The 17,757-nt window shown below is 40.2% G+C and overlaps 1 protein-coding gene across 4 annotated transcripts in view; it reads left to right on the forward strand.

Moving 5' to 3' along the window:
- The window catches only part of SLC4A4 (solute carrier family 4 member 4), a 283,730-nt gene that overhangs the window by 234,191 nt on the left and 31,782 nt on the right, over positions 1–17,757 (forward strand). For all 4 annotated transcript variants that reach the window (XM_040418121.1, XM_040418118.1, XM_040418119.1 and 1 more), the window contains 6 exons: positions 5,629–5,762; positions 5,961–6,232; positions 11,088–11,176; positions 12,489–12,686; positions 15,151–15,264; positions 17,068–17,229. In XM_040418121.1, coding sequence (XP_040274055.1) covers positions 5,629–5,762; positions 5,961–6,232; positions 11,088–11,176; positions 12,489–12,686; positions 15,151–15,264; positions 17,068–17,229 — 969 coding nt within the window. The remainder of the gene's footprint in view (positions 1–5,628; positions 5,763–5,960; positions 6,233–11,087; positions 11,177–12,488; positions 12,687–15,150; positions 15,265–17,067; positions 17,230–17,757) is intronic.

Genomic DNA, 17,757 nt, shown 5'->3' on the forward strand with positions numbered 1-17,757 from the left:
GTCCCCCATTGTTGAGGCCTAAGCCTAATACCTAGTACCTCAAAACAAACAGTTTACATTTGACCATATCATCTCGGCTGTCACTCCACAGGCTTTGGTGTAGCCTGTCATTTTCCATACCAGAGCATTGTGGGAAGAGCTCATGGCTTTGTACAGAGCTCTTCCAGATGGCTCCTAATGAGCCTAATTAGCTCAAAACATGGCCAGGAGTAATTGAAGTTAAGAACAGTGTGATAAAGCAGGAGGAGCTGAACAGATATATAGGATATATACAGTACAGACCAAAAGTTTGGACACACCTTCTCATTCAAAGAGTTTTCTTTATTTTCGTGACTATGAAAATTGTAGATTCACACTGAAGGCATCAAAACTATGAATTAACACATATGGAATTATATACATAACAAACAAGTGTGAAACAACTGAAAATATGTCATATTCTAGGTTCTTCAAAGTAGCCACCTTTTGCTTTGATTACTGCTTTGCACACTCTTGGCCTTCTCTTGATGAGCTTCAAGAGGTAGTCCCCTGAAATGGTTTTCACTTCACAGGTGTGCCCTGTCAGGTTTAATAAGTGGGATTTCTTGCCTTATAAATGGGGTTGGGACCATCAGTTGCGTTGAGGAGAAGTCAGGTGGATACACAGCTGATAGTCCTACTGAATAGACTGTTAGAATTTGTATTATAGCAAGAAAAAAGCAGCTAAGTAAAGAAAAACGAGTGGCCATCCTTACTTTAAGAAATGAAGGTAGGTCAGTCAGTCAGCCGAAAAATTGGGAAAACTTTGAAAGTAAGGGCTATTTGACCGTGAAGGAGAGTGATGGGGTGCTGCGCCAGATGACCTGGCCTCCACAGTCACCGGATCTGAACCCAATCGAGATGGTTTGGGGTGAGCTGGACCGCAGAGTGAAGGCAAAAGGGCCAACAAGTGCTAAGCATCTCTGGGAACTCCTTCAAGACTGTTGGAAGACCATTTCAGGGGACTACCTCTTGAAGCTCATCAAGAGAATGCCAAGAGTGTGCAAAGCAGTAATCAAAGCAAAAGGTGGCTACTTTGAAGAACCTAGCATATGACATATTTTCAGTTGTTTCACACTTGTTTGTTATGTATATAATTCCACATGTGTTAATTCATAGTTTTGATGCCTTCATAGTCATGAAAATAGAGAAAACTCTTTGAATGAGAAGGTGTGTCCAAACTTTTGGTCTGTACTGTATATACAGTTGCAAGAAAAAGTATGTGAACCCTTTGGAATTATATGGATTTCTGCACAAATTGGTCATAAAATGTGATCTGATCTTCATCTAAGTCACAACAATAGACAATCACAGTCTGCTTAAACTAATAACACACAACAAATTAAATGTTACCATGTTTTTATTGAACACACCATGCAAACATTCACAGTGCAGGTGGAAAAAGTATGTGAACCCCTAGACTAATGACATCTCCAAGAGCTAATTGGAGTGAGGTGTCAGCCAACTGGAGTCCAATCAATGAGATGAGATTGGAGGTGTTGGTTACAGCTGCCCTGCCCTATAAAAAACACACACCAGTTCTGGGTTTGCTTTTCACAAGAAGCATTGCCTGATGTGAATGATGCCTCACACAAAAGAGCTCTCAGAAGACCTACGATTAAGAATTGTTGACTTGCATAAAGCTGGAAAGGGTTATAAAAGTATCTCCAAAAGCCTTGCTGTTCATCAGTCCACCGTAAGACAAATGTCTATATATGGAGAAAGTTCAGCACTGCTGCTACTCTCCCTAGGAGTGGTCGTCCTGTAAAGATGACTGCAAGAGCACAGCGCAGACTGCTCAATGAGATGAAGAAAAATCCTAGAGTGTCAGCTAAAGACTTACAAAAGTCTCTGGCATATGCTTACATCCCTGTTAGCGAATCTATGATACGTAAAACACTAAACAAGAATGGATTTCATGGGAGGACACCACAGAGGAAGCCACTGCTGTCCAAAAAAAACATTGCTGCACGCTTACAGTTTGCACAAGAGCACCTGGATGTTCCACAGCAGTACTGGCAAAATATTCTGTGGACAGATGAAACCAAAGTTGAGTTGTTTGAAAGAAACACACAACACTATGTGTGGAGAAAAAGAGGCACAGCACACCAACATCAAAACCTCATCCCAACTGTGAAGTATGGTGGTGGGGCATCATGGTTTGGGGCTTCTTTGCTGCGTTCGGGCCTGGACGGATTGCTATCATCGAAGGAAAAATGAATTCCCAAGTTTATCAAGACATTTTTCAGGAGAACTTAAGGCCATCTGTCCACCAGCTGAAGCTCAACAGAAGATGGCTGTTGCAACAGGACAATGACCCAAAGCATAGAAGTAAATCAACAACAGAATGGCTTAAACAGAAGAAAATACGCCTTCTGGAGTGTCCCAGTCAGAGTCCTGACCTCAACCCGATTGAGATGCTGTGGCATGACCTCAAGAAAGCGATTCACACCAGACATCCCAAGAATATTGCTGAACTGAAACAGTTCTGTAAAGAGGAATGGTCAAGAATTACTCCTGACCGTTGTGCACGTCTGATCTGCAACTACAGGAAACGTTTGGTTGAAGTTGTCAATAAAAACATAGTAACATTTAATTCTTTGTGTGTTATGTGTGTTATTAGTTTAAGCAGACTGTGATTGTCTATTGTTGTGACTTAGATGAAGATCAGATCACATTTTATGACCAATTTGTGCAGAAATCCATATCATTCCAAAGGGTTCACATACTTTTTCTTGCAACTGTATATATATATTGCGGGGATTTGCTCTGGTTGACAGGCTAGCGGACGCAGTATAGAGGCAACCACAGAGTCTTTAACTTAAACAGTTCAGTGTTTTATTCACACATAAGGAAAAACTAAAAGTGACATTTTGCAGTCTAGGTGTTTGTTCACACCATGACAAGTCCACAGAACAAAAACCTTCACCGTGTTTGCAGTTTCTCCACCTGTGGTCCACAGCAGGCTTTAGGGGACTGTTTCTCAGCATGCGGATCCCAGCCCTTTTGCACGGCACACGTTTTCAGATCCCAAAACACACAGGGGCTGACAGTGCTCCACACCCAGCTGAGACTGCTGGCTGGGTTTGATATAGGCCAGTAAAGACCCGGACTGGAGTGTGGGGAGAAGCCCCACCCAGCACTTTGGCTACTTCCAGTAAGAGCCTGCCCGGATCAGCTTACAGCCATACTAAAATAGCAATGTGTCAACCAGCACTAGTATAGGCTCTTACTTCACCAAGGCCAGGAACCTCGGTGACGCATACCTTCCGTCAACGACGGACCCTTGCGCCTTCCTACAATATATATATAAAGCCTTGTTTGAACTTGATTGACTATTCCTCTTCCAGACAGTAAGGCCTCTTTCACATGGGCGTTGCGGAAAAATGTCCGGGTGCGTTGCGGGAACACCCGCGATTTTTCCGCGCGAGTGCAAAACCTTGTAATGCGTTTTGCACTCGCGTGAGAAAAATTGCGCGTGTTTGGTACCCAAACCCGAACTTCTTCACAGAAGTTCGGGCTTGGGATCGGTGTTCTGTAAATAGTATTATTTTCCCTTATAACATGGTTATAAGGGAAAATAATAGCATTCTGAATACAGAATGCTAAGTAAAACAGGGCTGGAGGAGACGGAGATGCCGGCTACGCGAGCAAGTGGATAAAGGTGAGTTAAATGACTTTTTATTTTTTTTTAACCCCTCCAGCCCTGTTTTACTATGCATTCTGTATTCAGAATGCTATTATTTTCCCTTATAACCATGTTATAAGGGAAAATAATAAGGTTCGGGTCTCCATCCCGATCGTCTCCTAGCAACCGTGCGTGAAAATCGCACCGCATCCGCACTTGCTTGCGGATGCTTGCGATTTTCACGCAACCCCATTCATTTCTATGGGGCCTGCGTTACGTGAAAAACGCACAAAGAGGAGCATGCTGCGATTTTCACGCAACGCAAAAGTGATGCGTGAAAATCACCGCTCGTGTGCACAGCCCTATAGAAATGAATGGGTCAGTATTCAGTGCGGGTGCAATGCGTTCACCTCCCGCATCGCATCCGCGCGGAATACTCGCTCGTGTGAAAGGGGCCTAAGTGTTTTGGTCAGTGATTCTCATCAGTGATTTTGAGCCAAAACCAGGTGAGGCTCTAACCACAGAACAGGTGCAGATCTTTCCCCTACACCTTATCTCTGTGGAGGCTTCAATCCTGGTTTTGGCTCACAATCACTGATGGAAATCACTGACCAAAACACTGACGTGTGAATGAGGCTTTATACTGAATTATTTCCCATAAAACTATATATCAATCTGCTCAGCCCATCTTGCTCTGTAACATACAGATCAGATATCATATTAAGCATGACTGGTTCACTTTAAAAGCTTATTCTATGTCCGTTTTAACTAAGGCTACTTTCACACTAGCGTTTTTTGTGGATCCGTCATGGATCTGCAAAAACGCTTCCGTTACAATAGTTACAATAATATAACCGCATGCATCCGTCATGAACAGATCCAGTTGTATTATGTCTTATATAGCTAAGACGGATCCGTCATGAACTCCATTGAAAGTCAATGGGGGACAGATCCATTTTCTATTGTGTCAGAGAAAACTGATCCGTCCCCATTGACTTACATTGTGTGCCAGGACGGATCCGTTTGGCTCTGCTTCGTCAGGTGGACAGCAAAACGCTGCATGCAGCGTTTTGGTGTCCGCCTCCAGAGCGGAATGGTGACTGACGGGAGGCAAACGGATGCATTCTGAACGGATCCTTTTCCATTTAGAATGCATTAGGGCAAAACTGATCTGTTTTGGACTGCTTGTGGGAGCCCATGACAGATCTCACAAATGGAAAGCCAAATTGCTAGTGTGAAAGTAGCCTAATATAATATACTTGAATAGCTGCCACAATTATTATGTAGTATAAAGTATTTGCATTTCATTGACTGTTATTAAAAAAAACTGTATATCTAGTGGATAAGGTATATATCAGAGATCTTGCAATGTGGTATTTTATTTTGCTATGCCATGGAGAAATGGGCAGATAGAGAAATGTCCCACCATGTTCCAGTCCTGGTCTACATCTGGCTGGATTACATAATTAATCTCTCATGGGATCAATTCTGTTGCCACTTTTAAATGCCATTCTGCTGTAGATAGTTTGGCCAATCTGCTTTATACTTTAAGAATTGAATCCTTATTAATGATTTGTAGCCATATATAGATTTTAATATCATATCTAAGTGCTTAGATATTGAGAAATCTGGTTGATATGCCCACATTTATGTTTTCTTCTAATTATTTCAACTGTGCTCTTAATCTCTTTAATCTCTAAATAGCTCAAAATTAGATTCAGCCAAATCGGTCAATCAATTCTATTCAGGTCCAAATTTATCCTAGCCGAATCGAAAGTGCTTCAGTTAGCCTGAAAATGTGTGTATGGCACTCCTGAATTTTTTTTCTCTCTTGTCTCTCACTTTTTGGAGTTTTAGTTTTATTAATTGTTTAGTACTGTATATTTCATAGCTTCTTTTTATAGATTTATGCATTATATAAATTAGAGCAATGTACTTTGTAATGAGTTAATTTGACTTTAGATTATATTTTACTTTCTTAGGGTGTACTGGAGAGCTTCCTTGGCACTGCAATTTCAGGTGGTGTTTTTTGCCTTCTTGCTGGCCAACCACTAACAATTCTGAGTAGTACGGGCCCCGTCCTTGTGTTTGAGAGGTTGTTATTCAATTTCAGCAAGTAAGTCACTATTTTTACTGTATTCAGAAACCTTTACAGAACATAGCCTAGTGATTGTGATTAATATCAGACTGATAAATGTCATATTAAGCTAGTGTTTTGTAATTATGAGCTTTTACTGATTCCTAGTCTCCATATTTTCTCGCTTTAGTTGTGTTCTTCAAATCAGATGAGCTCATTCATGGTTTCATTTTCCAGAGATAATGACTTTGATTACTTGGAGTTCCGCTTGTGGATTGGCCTGTGGTCAGCTTTCTTATGCCTCATCCTAGTGGCCACAGATGCTAGCTCACTTGTCAAGTACTTCACACGTTTTACAGAAGAAGGGTTTGCCTGCCTCATCAGCTTCATCTTCATTTATGATGCTTTTAAGAAGATGATCGCGTTTGCAGATTATTACCCAATCAACTCACATTACAAAGTGGGTGATGTCACCCTGTTTACTTGTGCTTGCCTTCCACCAGAACCAAGTAAGTATGGATATGGTCTTATTTATACAATGCTGACATCTTAACCAGTGCTTTATAATTAGAATTATATAGCTACATCAAAAAATCGTATTACTGAAAGTATTTTAAAGGAACTATGTGAGAGGCCCAAATTGAACCAATTTAGAGTATTAAGAAAGGGGGCCCCCTAGCAAACATCAAACTGTGTTCCTCATTATGGTTCTGTGTTTTGCTTCCCAGGACAGAAGGGCCTAGTGTTGATTCTTCCTCTATTCATGACCTTTAAACCAGTTCTGGGCCCCCTTGTTTTCTGATAATACCAGCATCGACTCTTGCTAGATGGGGTACCAGAGTGGTGCTGGTTGAGCACGTGCTCCAGTTGCTGGATGCTAAAAGAGAATCCAACAACCCATTCAGTCCTGGTTAGCGCAGAAAAATCAATCTATATCGTGAGTGAAAAAATACTTGGCCCTACACTCATTTCTGTGATCAAGAACATTGCCAGTCCCATGGACTTTATAATATTAAATATGTAATATGGATTTAAATTTTGTATTATAATAAAAAAAATATAAAAAAATAAAAATAAAAAAAAGAACATTGCCAGTCCTCCAAATTGCATGAATGAGAAGAGGTAGCATGGTTGTTCTACTCAAAACATCCTTGAGATAGCAATAACTGTGTCCCTTTGGGTAATTGTATTAAATAATAAAAGATAGTTTGAAAGATTTACAAAATCTGTAGATTTGGCAAATTTTTTCATATCATGCTTGAAGTTATACACGTCTCTCTTCCTTACACCAGCTCAAAACTGGATTGCTTTACACCATTATTTTGTGCCAATAAATCTGGTGCATTGTATAAATTGAATAAGCAACTCCCCTTTTTTCTAGACACTTTAGAAAATGTTTACTGAGGTGCAAAAGTTGTCTTAGACACTTAATGTGTTGTGCAGCTCCTTTAGAGTCCTGAAGCTATATATGTATGTATGTATGTCATACAGCTGGCACCCTACTGCTGTGGTCTGGATTGGAAATAACTCTGATCCTGGCCACTGTTCCAATCTGCCTACCCAGAAGTCTATGCAATCAGGATACAGGGTATGTGACAGAGAAAGAACACATGCATTTAAAAAATGAGACCATTTTAAATTTTTACAATTCAATTTCTTTTGGAAAAAATGGACAATAAGTAACATAGTACATAAGGCCGAAAAAAGACATTTGTCCATCCAGTTATCCTGCAAGTTGATCCAGAGGAAGGCAAAAAAAAAACCCTGTGAGATAGAAGCCAATTTTCCCCACTTTAGGGGAATAAAAAATTCCTTCCCGACTCCAATCAGGCAATCAGAATATCTCCCTGGATCAACGACCCCTCTCTAGTAGCTATAGCCTGTAATATTATTACGCTCCAGAAATACATCCAGGCCCCTCTTGAATTCCTTTATTGTACTCACCATCACCACCTCCTCAGGCAGAGAGTTCCATAGTCTCACTGCTCTTACCGTAAAGAATCCTTTTCTATGTTTGTGTACAAACCTTCTTTCCTCCAGACGCAGAGGATGTCCCCTCGTCACAGTCACAGTCCTGGGGATAAATAGATGATGGGATAGATCTCTATACTGACCCCTGATATATTTATACATATTAATTAGATCTTCCCTCAATCGTCTTTTTTCTAAAGTGAATAACCCTAATTTTGATAATCTTTCAGGGTACTGTAGTTGCCCCATTCCAGTTATTACTTTAGTTGCCCTCCTCTGGACCCTCTCCAGCTCTGCTATGTCTGCCTTGTTTACAGGAGCCCAGAACTGTACACAGTACTCCATGTGTGGTCTGACTAGCGATTTGTAAAGTGGTAGGACTATGTTCTTATCACGGGCATCTATGCCCCTTTTGATGCAACCCATTATCTTTTTGGCCTTGGCAGCAGCTGCCTGACACTGGTTTTTGCAGCTTAGTTTGCTGTTTATTAAAATTCCTAGATCCTTTTCCATGTCAGTGTTACCGAGTGTTTTACCATTTAGTATGTACGGGTGACTTGCATTATTCCTTCCCATGTGCATAACTTTACATTTGTCAGTGTTAAACCTCATCTGCCACTTATCTGCCCAAGCCTCCAATCTATCCAGATCCCTCTGTAGTAGTATACTGTCCTCTTCAGTGTTAATTACTTTACACAGTTTAGTGTCATCTGCGAAAATTGATACTTTACTATGCAAGCCTTCTAAAAGATCATTAATAAATATATTGAAGAGAATAGGGCCCAATACTGACCCCTGAGGTACTCCACTAGTGACAGTGAGCCAATCTGAGTGTGTACCGTTAATAACCACACTCTGTTTTCTATCATTGAGCCAGTTACTTACCCACATACAGACGTTTTCTCCCAGTCCGAGCATTCTCATTTTATATACTAACCTTTTATGTGGTACAGTGTCAAATGCTTTGGAGAAGTCCAGATATACGACATCCATTGATTCGCCGTTGTCAAGTCTAGAACTTACCTCCTCATAGAAACTGATTAAATTAGTTTGGCATGACCGATCCCTCACGAAGCCATGCTGATATGGCGTTATTTGCTTATTTCCGTTGAGATGCTCTAAGATAGCATCTCTTAGAAAACCTTCAAACAGTTTACCCACAACAGATGTTAAACTTACCGGCCTATAGTTTCCAGGCTCTGTTTTTGGACCCTTTTTGAATACTGGCACCACATTTGCCATGCGCCAATCCTGTGGGACATTCCCTGTCAGTATAGAATCTGCAAATATCAGAAATAAGGGTCTGGCTATGACATTACTTAATTCCCTTAGGATACGAGGGTGTATGCCATCCGGTCCTGGCGATTTGTCTATTTTAATCATTTTAAGTCGCTGATGTACTTCTTCCTGGGTCAGACAGGACACTTTTAATGAGGAATTTATTTTTACATTCTGCATGTCATCTGACAATTTATTTTCCTCAGTGATTGCTGATTGGACAGCATGAATATTGCACAGGTGTGCTCGCTAACACAGATTTAGACAAAATCAAAGTAAATTAAACATAGTGATGACTATACTAATAAAAATATTAATATTTTGCTCCATTATGTACAAAAATACAAAATCCATAAACAAACTCCAAAAGTGGATCTGTTTCCATAATTAAATAAGTGAAGAGAAAATACAATACAGTGTATAAACGGAATCAAACATCAATATAAAAAACATCATACACAACTATATATCTCAAAATTGACAGGTGCATATTATGGCCACAGGCTGTCCTCTTACAGCATCTAATCATTTAAACCAAAGTGGATCTCAGTCTTAAGAACAGCAATCCTTTGTGTTTCTTTTTGCAGAAGCATCTTTTTCACATCTCTTCCCCGGCATCCCAGAATAACTCTATCAATACCTTTGACACGAAGTCCCCTTGGGTCAAAATTATGTTTTTCTTTCTTTCTTTCTTTCTTTATTTTTTCTTCTGACAAGGACACTGTACTGCTTTGGGATGTGCTATTAGTAGTGTAGGTCTTGAGGGATCACAGGGTTTAGGGCTTGAGCATGACACAGACAATCCATTTGGTGTTCTGCGAATGGTTATCTTTTAGATTGTTCCTTTAAGGCTACATGCACACGTCTAAGTAACGGCCATTTTTAGCACCAGTGAAAGTCTATGAGGCTATTCACATGGCTGTTCTTTTAACGGCCAGTGAATAGCGTCCGTCCAAAAATTGGACATGTCCCATTTTTGCCTGTTTTCCTGGCCGGACGGACCCCATTGAAATCAATGGGACCGTTTTTAACGGCCGATTAACAGGAGTGCTCCCGTCTAACGGACGTTAAAAGCGGGTACACAGGCCATTTAGGGGTTAAAAAAACCTCACCTCATCCACTTGCTCACAGAGCCGCAGTCTCCTCTCTCTTCATTGAGCAGGACCTGCCGAAGGACCTGCGATCTGCGTGGTGACGTACCCACGTGGGAGTGCGCAGTGACGTCATTGCGCACCTTCGGCAAGTCCCGTTCTCTGAAGAGAGAAGAGACTGCTGCAGTGCCAGCAAGTGGATAAGGTGAGGTTTTTTTTTTTTTTTTGGGCTGTGGGAGTCTATGGGGGCATTGTATAAACCATGGGAGACATTATAAAGTTGGGGCCCCGCCCCCCAAAAAAAACACACACACACACTATGGGGGACATTATTTAAGATAGGGACCTACATTGGGGGCATTATTAAAGCTAGGGGCGGTTAAAAAGATTATATACACCGTGGGGGACATTTATTTTGCTGGGGGCCTACATGGGGGCATTATGAAAGCTGGGGACACTATAAAAAAATTATATACGCTGTGGGGGGACATTTATTTAGCTGGGGGCCTACATGGGGACATTATTAAAGCTGGGGGCACTATACAAAAATTATATACACTGTGGGGGACATTTATTTAGCTGGGGGCCTACATGGGGCATTATGAAAGCTGGGAACACAATAAAAAAATTATATACGCTGTGGGGGACATTTATTTAACTGGGGGCCTACATGGGCGACATTATTTTAGCTGGGGGCCTACCATCCTGTGGGTGTTCTCAGAAGGATGGGTCTAGAAATAACTGCTATTCAAATTCATCTGTTTTTAACAAACTGATGCAAAACGGATGCAAAACGGACATTAAAAACGGACACACGGCCAGAAAATGGATGCACACACTGATGCATAATGGCCATGAAAAACTGACAGTGTGTCCGTTTTTAACAGACTTTTTTTTTTACTGTCGTGTGCATGTAGCCTAAAGGTGATGTTTGTAGTGTACTCAGTTGGTTGCCAGTCATGGTTTGCTAATTATAGTCTTTACTAATTTTCTTAGCTCATTCTTTGCACTACTTTCTTTTCAGCCAACAGTTCACTATTTAATGAGACCACAGAATTTCCATTTAATTTCCTTTCTACCACCCTTGCCGCACTTTCAACCACAGAAGATCCAGTAAGTACTCCAACTTTCATTTTTCCAGGATTAAAAAAAAAAATGGTAAGAGCAGGACATGTATTTAAAAAACTGCTTGGGCAGCAGGCAGGTCCAGACTTGGAGTGCATGCTGCCCTAGGCACTTTTAGGGCTTGTGCTCCCTAATAGTGAGGCATGCTAAAGTCAGCCATCTACTTTATATAGCAGGTGGCCAGTCAGCTATCCTTGCTGACTCTCCCATACACATTCAGGGTTGGCCAAAAATGCATGGGTCTTTTATGGCAAGTAAGAAGTAAAGCCATTTTGTCAACAACAAAAAAATTGTTGTTCTGTCAATGGAGCTGTGTGAAGGAGTGTTTTTTTGGGCGGAGCAACCTGTCCTTTATTTGTATGATTTTAGATGCCATAGTCAGTTGTGGCATCTCAGGAGTTAAATGGTCAGGAGTTAAATGTTCCAAAGGGTTGATTTTTTTTCTTGTTGTTGATTTGAAGTCTTGGTGGGGTTCCGGGTTCTTTCACCTGGATTCTTACAAGGGAATCTTTATTTGTGATAGGAAGGGGATGGCGAGGTTGCACAGGGAGTCACTTACTGCAGGGCCACAGCATAATAGATTAGAGTGATCTTTAAACTATTGTGGACTGCAAAGGAGCTTTATATTAAACATGTATTATTAGGTTTAATTCATAGATTATGTAAGCTCTGGTAGTTCCAGATAATTAAAAGATCACTGAAAACTGTTATGCCCTAGAGTAAATGACTCTTTGACTGGCCACCTTTCTCTCCCACCACAGGTAGTGACTGAGGGCCATACCGTGTCCACGTCCTTCACCCTCAACCTCCCTCCCTCTTCTTAAGTTCAAAATGAACTCATTGAAGAATGTGATTAAACAGTGTAAGTCCTGTTATACAACTTGCACTGTTACTACTGTTCAGATTTGAGTTGAGTCTTATGAGGGCAGGGCTCTGGATAATGGAGCAGCAGAGCAGAGGGAAGCCCGCTGACTCCACCAATCAGCGCTTGCGCTGCAGAGGAGATGATAAAGCGATGCTAGTCTCCTTCCCTCTCTCTTTTTGTCAGGCCACTGTCTGTGCCCACTGTCCTTGGATCCTGTGGGGACCCAAAATGTGTCCCTGCTGTATAAAAGAACAGTACAATAAGTGGTATGTGATAATAGGCACTATCTTACAGGAGATTCAAGTTTACCTCTGCTGACTAACCACTAGAGCTTTAAACACAGATCATAAACATGACTGTGAATTTACAATAAAATATATGGTGATTTTTACGTATTATATGTATATCATATTTTATATCATACACATATTTTAGTTGCAGCATTACAACGGTACAATTGATTGGTCCAGCCTAACGAAGAAAGAATGTGTGAAATACGGTGGCCAACTGGTTGGCAACAACTGCAAATACATCCCTGATATCACATTAATGTCCTTCATTTTGTTCCTTGGCACGTACACATGTTCTATGACTCTGAAAAAATTCAAAGTCAGCCGCTATTTCCCAACCACAGTAAGTATCTTGATACAGAAGTTAATAAAAAAAATAAAGATAAGTCTACATGCAGTAATATGTCAAGAGTAATTGCTCTCTGATTGCTATCATCTATACTTGGAGAAAAACTCTCATCAGCTTAGTCCTGACACAGTTAATAAAATTGAACTGAGATGTTCTTATGTTTGCCAGATATCATGGTACTTTCAAACAGACAGCCATTTTTTGCCCATGGCAATAATAGGTTATGCTAAATTTTGGAAAAAAAAGGCTTAAATATCAATTGGTGGGGGTTCAAATTTTGACATCCCCTGTCATCAACTGTGAGCGCTGCAGGCTCTTAGGTCCGAACATGTCATACTGCAATACCCTACACTGACTGCAGCACCTCTTGCTTCTCTACGCCAGTCAATGAAGAGGCTACAGCATTTGCCCGGCTATGTAGCTCCTTCAAGCCAAAAGGAATACTAAGCAGCGAACCCCTGCCAATTGATTTTAGAAACCTGGATAACCCTTTCACATCCCACTGTAGATACTTCTATCTAAAGTTTACATGTTTCGTTGAAATATGCACCTAATCCTACCAGAAGTTTACTTAGTAAAAATGTGAAAACTTTTTACTATCTTTCTTCTGTTCCAGGATATGTTGATATGAGGTTATTGGCCCAGGACCTGAGGTTGCACTAGTACTATCTAGCAACATATTTGTCTTTGCATTTTGTACATGTTTGATAGATCATTTTCCATACAGTATATACAGTACATCAGTTTAGATCACTTTGTATTAGCTTAGTAAGGATCTTAATAGGATCACAGAATTTTACCTGTGTAAACTACAGGCTACAAATCCTTAACTGTTGTGCTCCAAGTTGTATAGTGCTTTAGTAGATTCAAGGCTGTGGGCAGCATAGTGAACTGTTTCAGGTTACAATACATAATGATAAAGCTGGAGACTAGAGGAGACCCTCTACAAGATAGCGAATGATTGCTCAATTAGAGGTCTAACCATGACAACCTTTTCCATATGCACTATAAAAGCATTTCATTCTGGATCTGAAGAGCTTGGCCCAACTATTTATTGAATAAATGATGTTGTAACACTACATTTCCCCTACAATATGACCACTGTCCAGATCATTCTTTCCCCCAAAACAGCTGACCATCTGGGGTTCCAGAAGTCACAAAAGCTAAATCTGCTGTATTTATGTTAGTACATACTGTATATCAACTGGCTCTTTACAACTCTTATTTCCATGCATTCTAAAACTTTATGTTAATAATAGCTTTCCCTCTAATGAGCTGGATCCTTTTATATTGCACCAGTTCCTTCTTTGTGTGTGATCCAGAAAGCAATACCACAATTTTGCCGGGCGGAAATGTGTGTGATCACCCAGTGCTCTGCAGAGCTATGCAAACAAAGCCTGCATACAGACATTGCTTGTAGCTAGTTCATTAAAGTATCAGGTAATAGAAAGTTCACTGAAGCAAATTCTTCCCTACATCAAACTTTTACTTTTCAGGTCAGCTAAATAGATTTGTTGCTTTGAGAAGATGTGAAAGAAAAGAAAATGTTCTACATTAACTAGAACACGACATCCTGTAGAGCCTTTATTTTCTCAAGCATGGGGCTCCAGTATTTTAATATGAATTCTTTAAACATATAGGATAAAGTGTTGAACAGATAGAAAAATGTGCAACTTTTTGTTTACACATGAAAACATGAAATAAAAGAAATCATGTTGTATTTTAATATCTAAAGGCAAAGTATACAGAAAAATCTAACATTGCTGATGTTTCTTCTTATTATCATTTCAATGTCTGTGAACAGTGCCTGTGAAAAGTATTCACCCTTTGCTCTTCCTTTCCTGTCAGAAATATTGGATGTAACTAAGGACATGTGTAACAGAAAATACCATTTAGTGTGAAAATCCTTTCAGTGTTATATGCATTTATTGCAATTGGTAAATTGAACTTGAACACATGACTGTTCACCCCTTTCCTATGAAAGACCTAAATAATCACTGGCACATTTGTCAGGAATCATAAAAACAGTGGTCCACATTGACCAGTGAGTGCATCTGGACCTTATCATAAAATGTGGCAAAATCTGGTGCAAGTTGGCTCAAATTGATGCATTTGGGGTGCAATTTCAATCATCTAGCTTTAGAGATATCCTCAGTGCCCAGCCTACCAAGGAGGTGTTATTTAACTAGAAAGAGAGCGTGGTCTAAGTTGTACCATTTTGCACCAAAATTATGACACACTTCTGGCATAAAGTTCTGTCACAAACGAAGCCAACTATATTTGGTATAAAGTTAGACATTTGTTGCATGTCTGAAATTTTATATATATATATATATATATATATATATATATATATATATATATACACCGGTACATGAAATAAAAAAAATCAGATTTATCCATTTATATCCATTTTGTTCTATAATGCAATAAAATATGATTGATTTATTGATTCCAGGCCAGAAAACTCATCAGTGACTTTGCCATCATTTTATCAATTTTGATCTTCTGTGGAATTGATGCCCTTGTTGGAGTTGACACACCAAAGCTTATTGTTCCCAGTGAATTTAAAGTAAGTGGCATATGTTATACTATCATATGATGAAACCTCCAACATATGTATGTCCAACTACAGTACATAAACAGGTTATATACAACATGCATATATACAGAATCCTATGATTATAGTATTATATTGAGTTCTGCCATAGGACTACTTCAACACTGCTAGATCTATAACTCATTATCACTAATGTATACATATATATACACTGCGTGCAGAATTATTAGGCAAATGAGTATTTTGACCACATCATCCTCTTTATGCATGTTGTCTTACTCCAAGCTGTATAGGCTCGAAAGCCTACTACCAATTAAGCATATTAGGTGATGTGCATCTCTGTAATGAGAAGGGGTGTGGTCTAATGACATCAACACCCTATATTAGGTGTGCATAATTATTAGGCAACTTCCTTTCCTTTGGCAAAATGGGTCAAAAGAAGGACTTGACAGGCTCAGAAAAGTCAAAAATAGTGAGATATCTTGCAGAGGGATGCAGCACTCTTAAAATTGCAAAGCTTCTGAAGCGTGATCATCGAACAATCAAGCGTTTCATTCAAAATAGTCAACAGGGTCGCAAGAAGCGTGTGGAAAAACCAAGGCGCAAAATAACTGCCCATGAACTGAGAAAAGTCAAGCGTGCAGCTGCCAAGATGCCACTTGCCACCAGTTTGGCCATATTTCAGAGCTGCAACATCACTGGAGTGCCCAAAAGCACAAGGTGTGCAATACTCAGAGACATGGCCAAGGTAAGAAAGGCTGAAAGACGACCACCACTGAACAAGACACACAAGCTGAAACGTCAAGACTGGGCCAAGAAATATCTCAAGACTGATTTTTCTAAGGTTTTATGGACTGATGAAATGAGAGTGAGTCTTGATGGGCCAGATGGATGGGCCCGTGGCTGAATTGGTAAAGGGCAGAGAGCTCCAGTCCGACTCAGACGCCAGCAAGGTGGAGATGGAGTACTGGTTTGGGCTGGTATCATCAAAGATGAGCTTGTGGGGCCTTTTCGGGTTGAGGATGGAGTCAAGCTCAACTCCCAGTCCTACTGCCAGTTTCTGGAAGACACCTTCTTCAAGCAGTGGTACAGGAAGAAGTCTGCATCCTTCAAGAAAAACATGATTTTCATGCAGGACAATGCTCCATCACACGCGTCCAAGTACTCCACAGCGTGGCTGGCAAGAAAGGGTATAAAAGAAGAAAATCTAATGGCATGGCCTCCTTGTTCACCTGATCTGAACCCCATTGAGAACCTGTGGTCCATCATCAAATGTGAGATTTACAAGGAGGGAAAACAGTACACCTCTCTGAACAGTGTCTGGGAGGCTGTGGTTGCTGCTGCACGCAATGTTGATGGTGAACAGATCAAAACACTGACAGAATCCATGGATGGCAGGCTTTTGAGTGTCCTTGCAAAGAAAGGTGGCTATATTGGTCACTGATTTGTTTTTGTTTTATTTTTGAATGTCAGAAATGTATATTTGTGAATGTTGAGATGTTATATTGGTTTCACTGGTAAAAATAAATAATTGAAATGGGTATATATTTGTTTTTTGTTAAGTTGCCTAATAATTATGCACAGTAATAGTCACCTGCACACACAGATATCCCCCTAAAATAGCTAAAACTAAAAACAAACTAAAAACTACTTCCAAAAATATTCAGCTTTGATATTAATGAGTTTTTTGGGTTCATTGAGAACATGGTTGTTGTTCAATAATAAAATTAATCCTCAAAAATACAACTTGCCTAATAATTCTGCACTCCCTGTATCATCTAAGACAACCTCCTCTTTTATTTTCTCTTCTCTTAGCCAACAAGTCCTCACAGAGGGTGGTTTGTGCCCCCATTTGGAGGCAACCCTTGGTGGGTATACCTGGCATCAGCTCTCCCAGCTCTTCTTGTCACCATTTTAATCTTCATGGACCAACAGATTACAGGTGTCATTGTCAACAGGAAGGAAAACAAGCTTAAGGTTTGTCTACCAAATTTGGCTTACTACATTCCTCAACTACTGTGCATTTCCTCACATTTTTTTTTAGAGAGCTGAAACATTTATGAGAGTGCCACAGACACCATTTACTTATTTATGCCCAGGCACCGAGCTGTTTCCATGCACACGATAGTGTTGTGTTACTAGAGATTTTGCCAGTAGTTTTCAATTCCAGCCCCAGCTTTGGCTTAGTTACTAGAAGTTCTTCTTTCAGGTACTGAAGATGAGGTGACTTAAGGTGAAAGGAACATTGAAATGTTTGTTCCATGCCTTTGAACACAACTTTATTGCATGGCGTTTCAGGGCCAGTCATGAGAAGCAAAGTGTGTTTCAAAGCATGGTTGACTTTTTCTTTAAAGATAACAGTGAGCCTTGTTACTCATGTCAGAATTATAGAAAGGTCGATTGTCCTCAGTAAGCAGTGTGGAACGGACATGTTGTTAGTTCTTAGTATACAGGAAGATTTTTTCTGCAGATCACTTTTCTGGTCATTTAGTCCATGTAGCCCTT

This window comes from Bufo bufo, chromosome 2 (genome assembly GCF_905171765.1).
Source record: "Bufo bufo chromosome 2, aBufBuf1.1, whole genome shotgun sequence".
Lineage (NCBI taxonomy): Eukaryota > Metazoa > Chordata > Amphibia > Anura > Bufonidae > Bufo > Bufo bufo.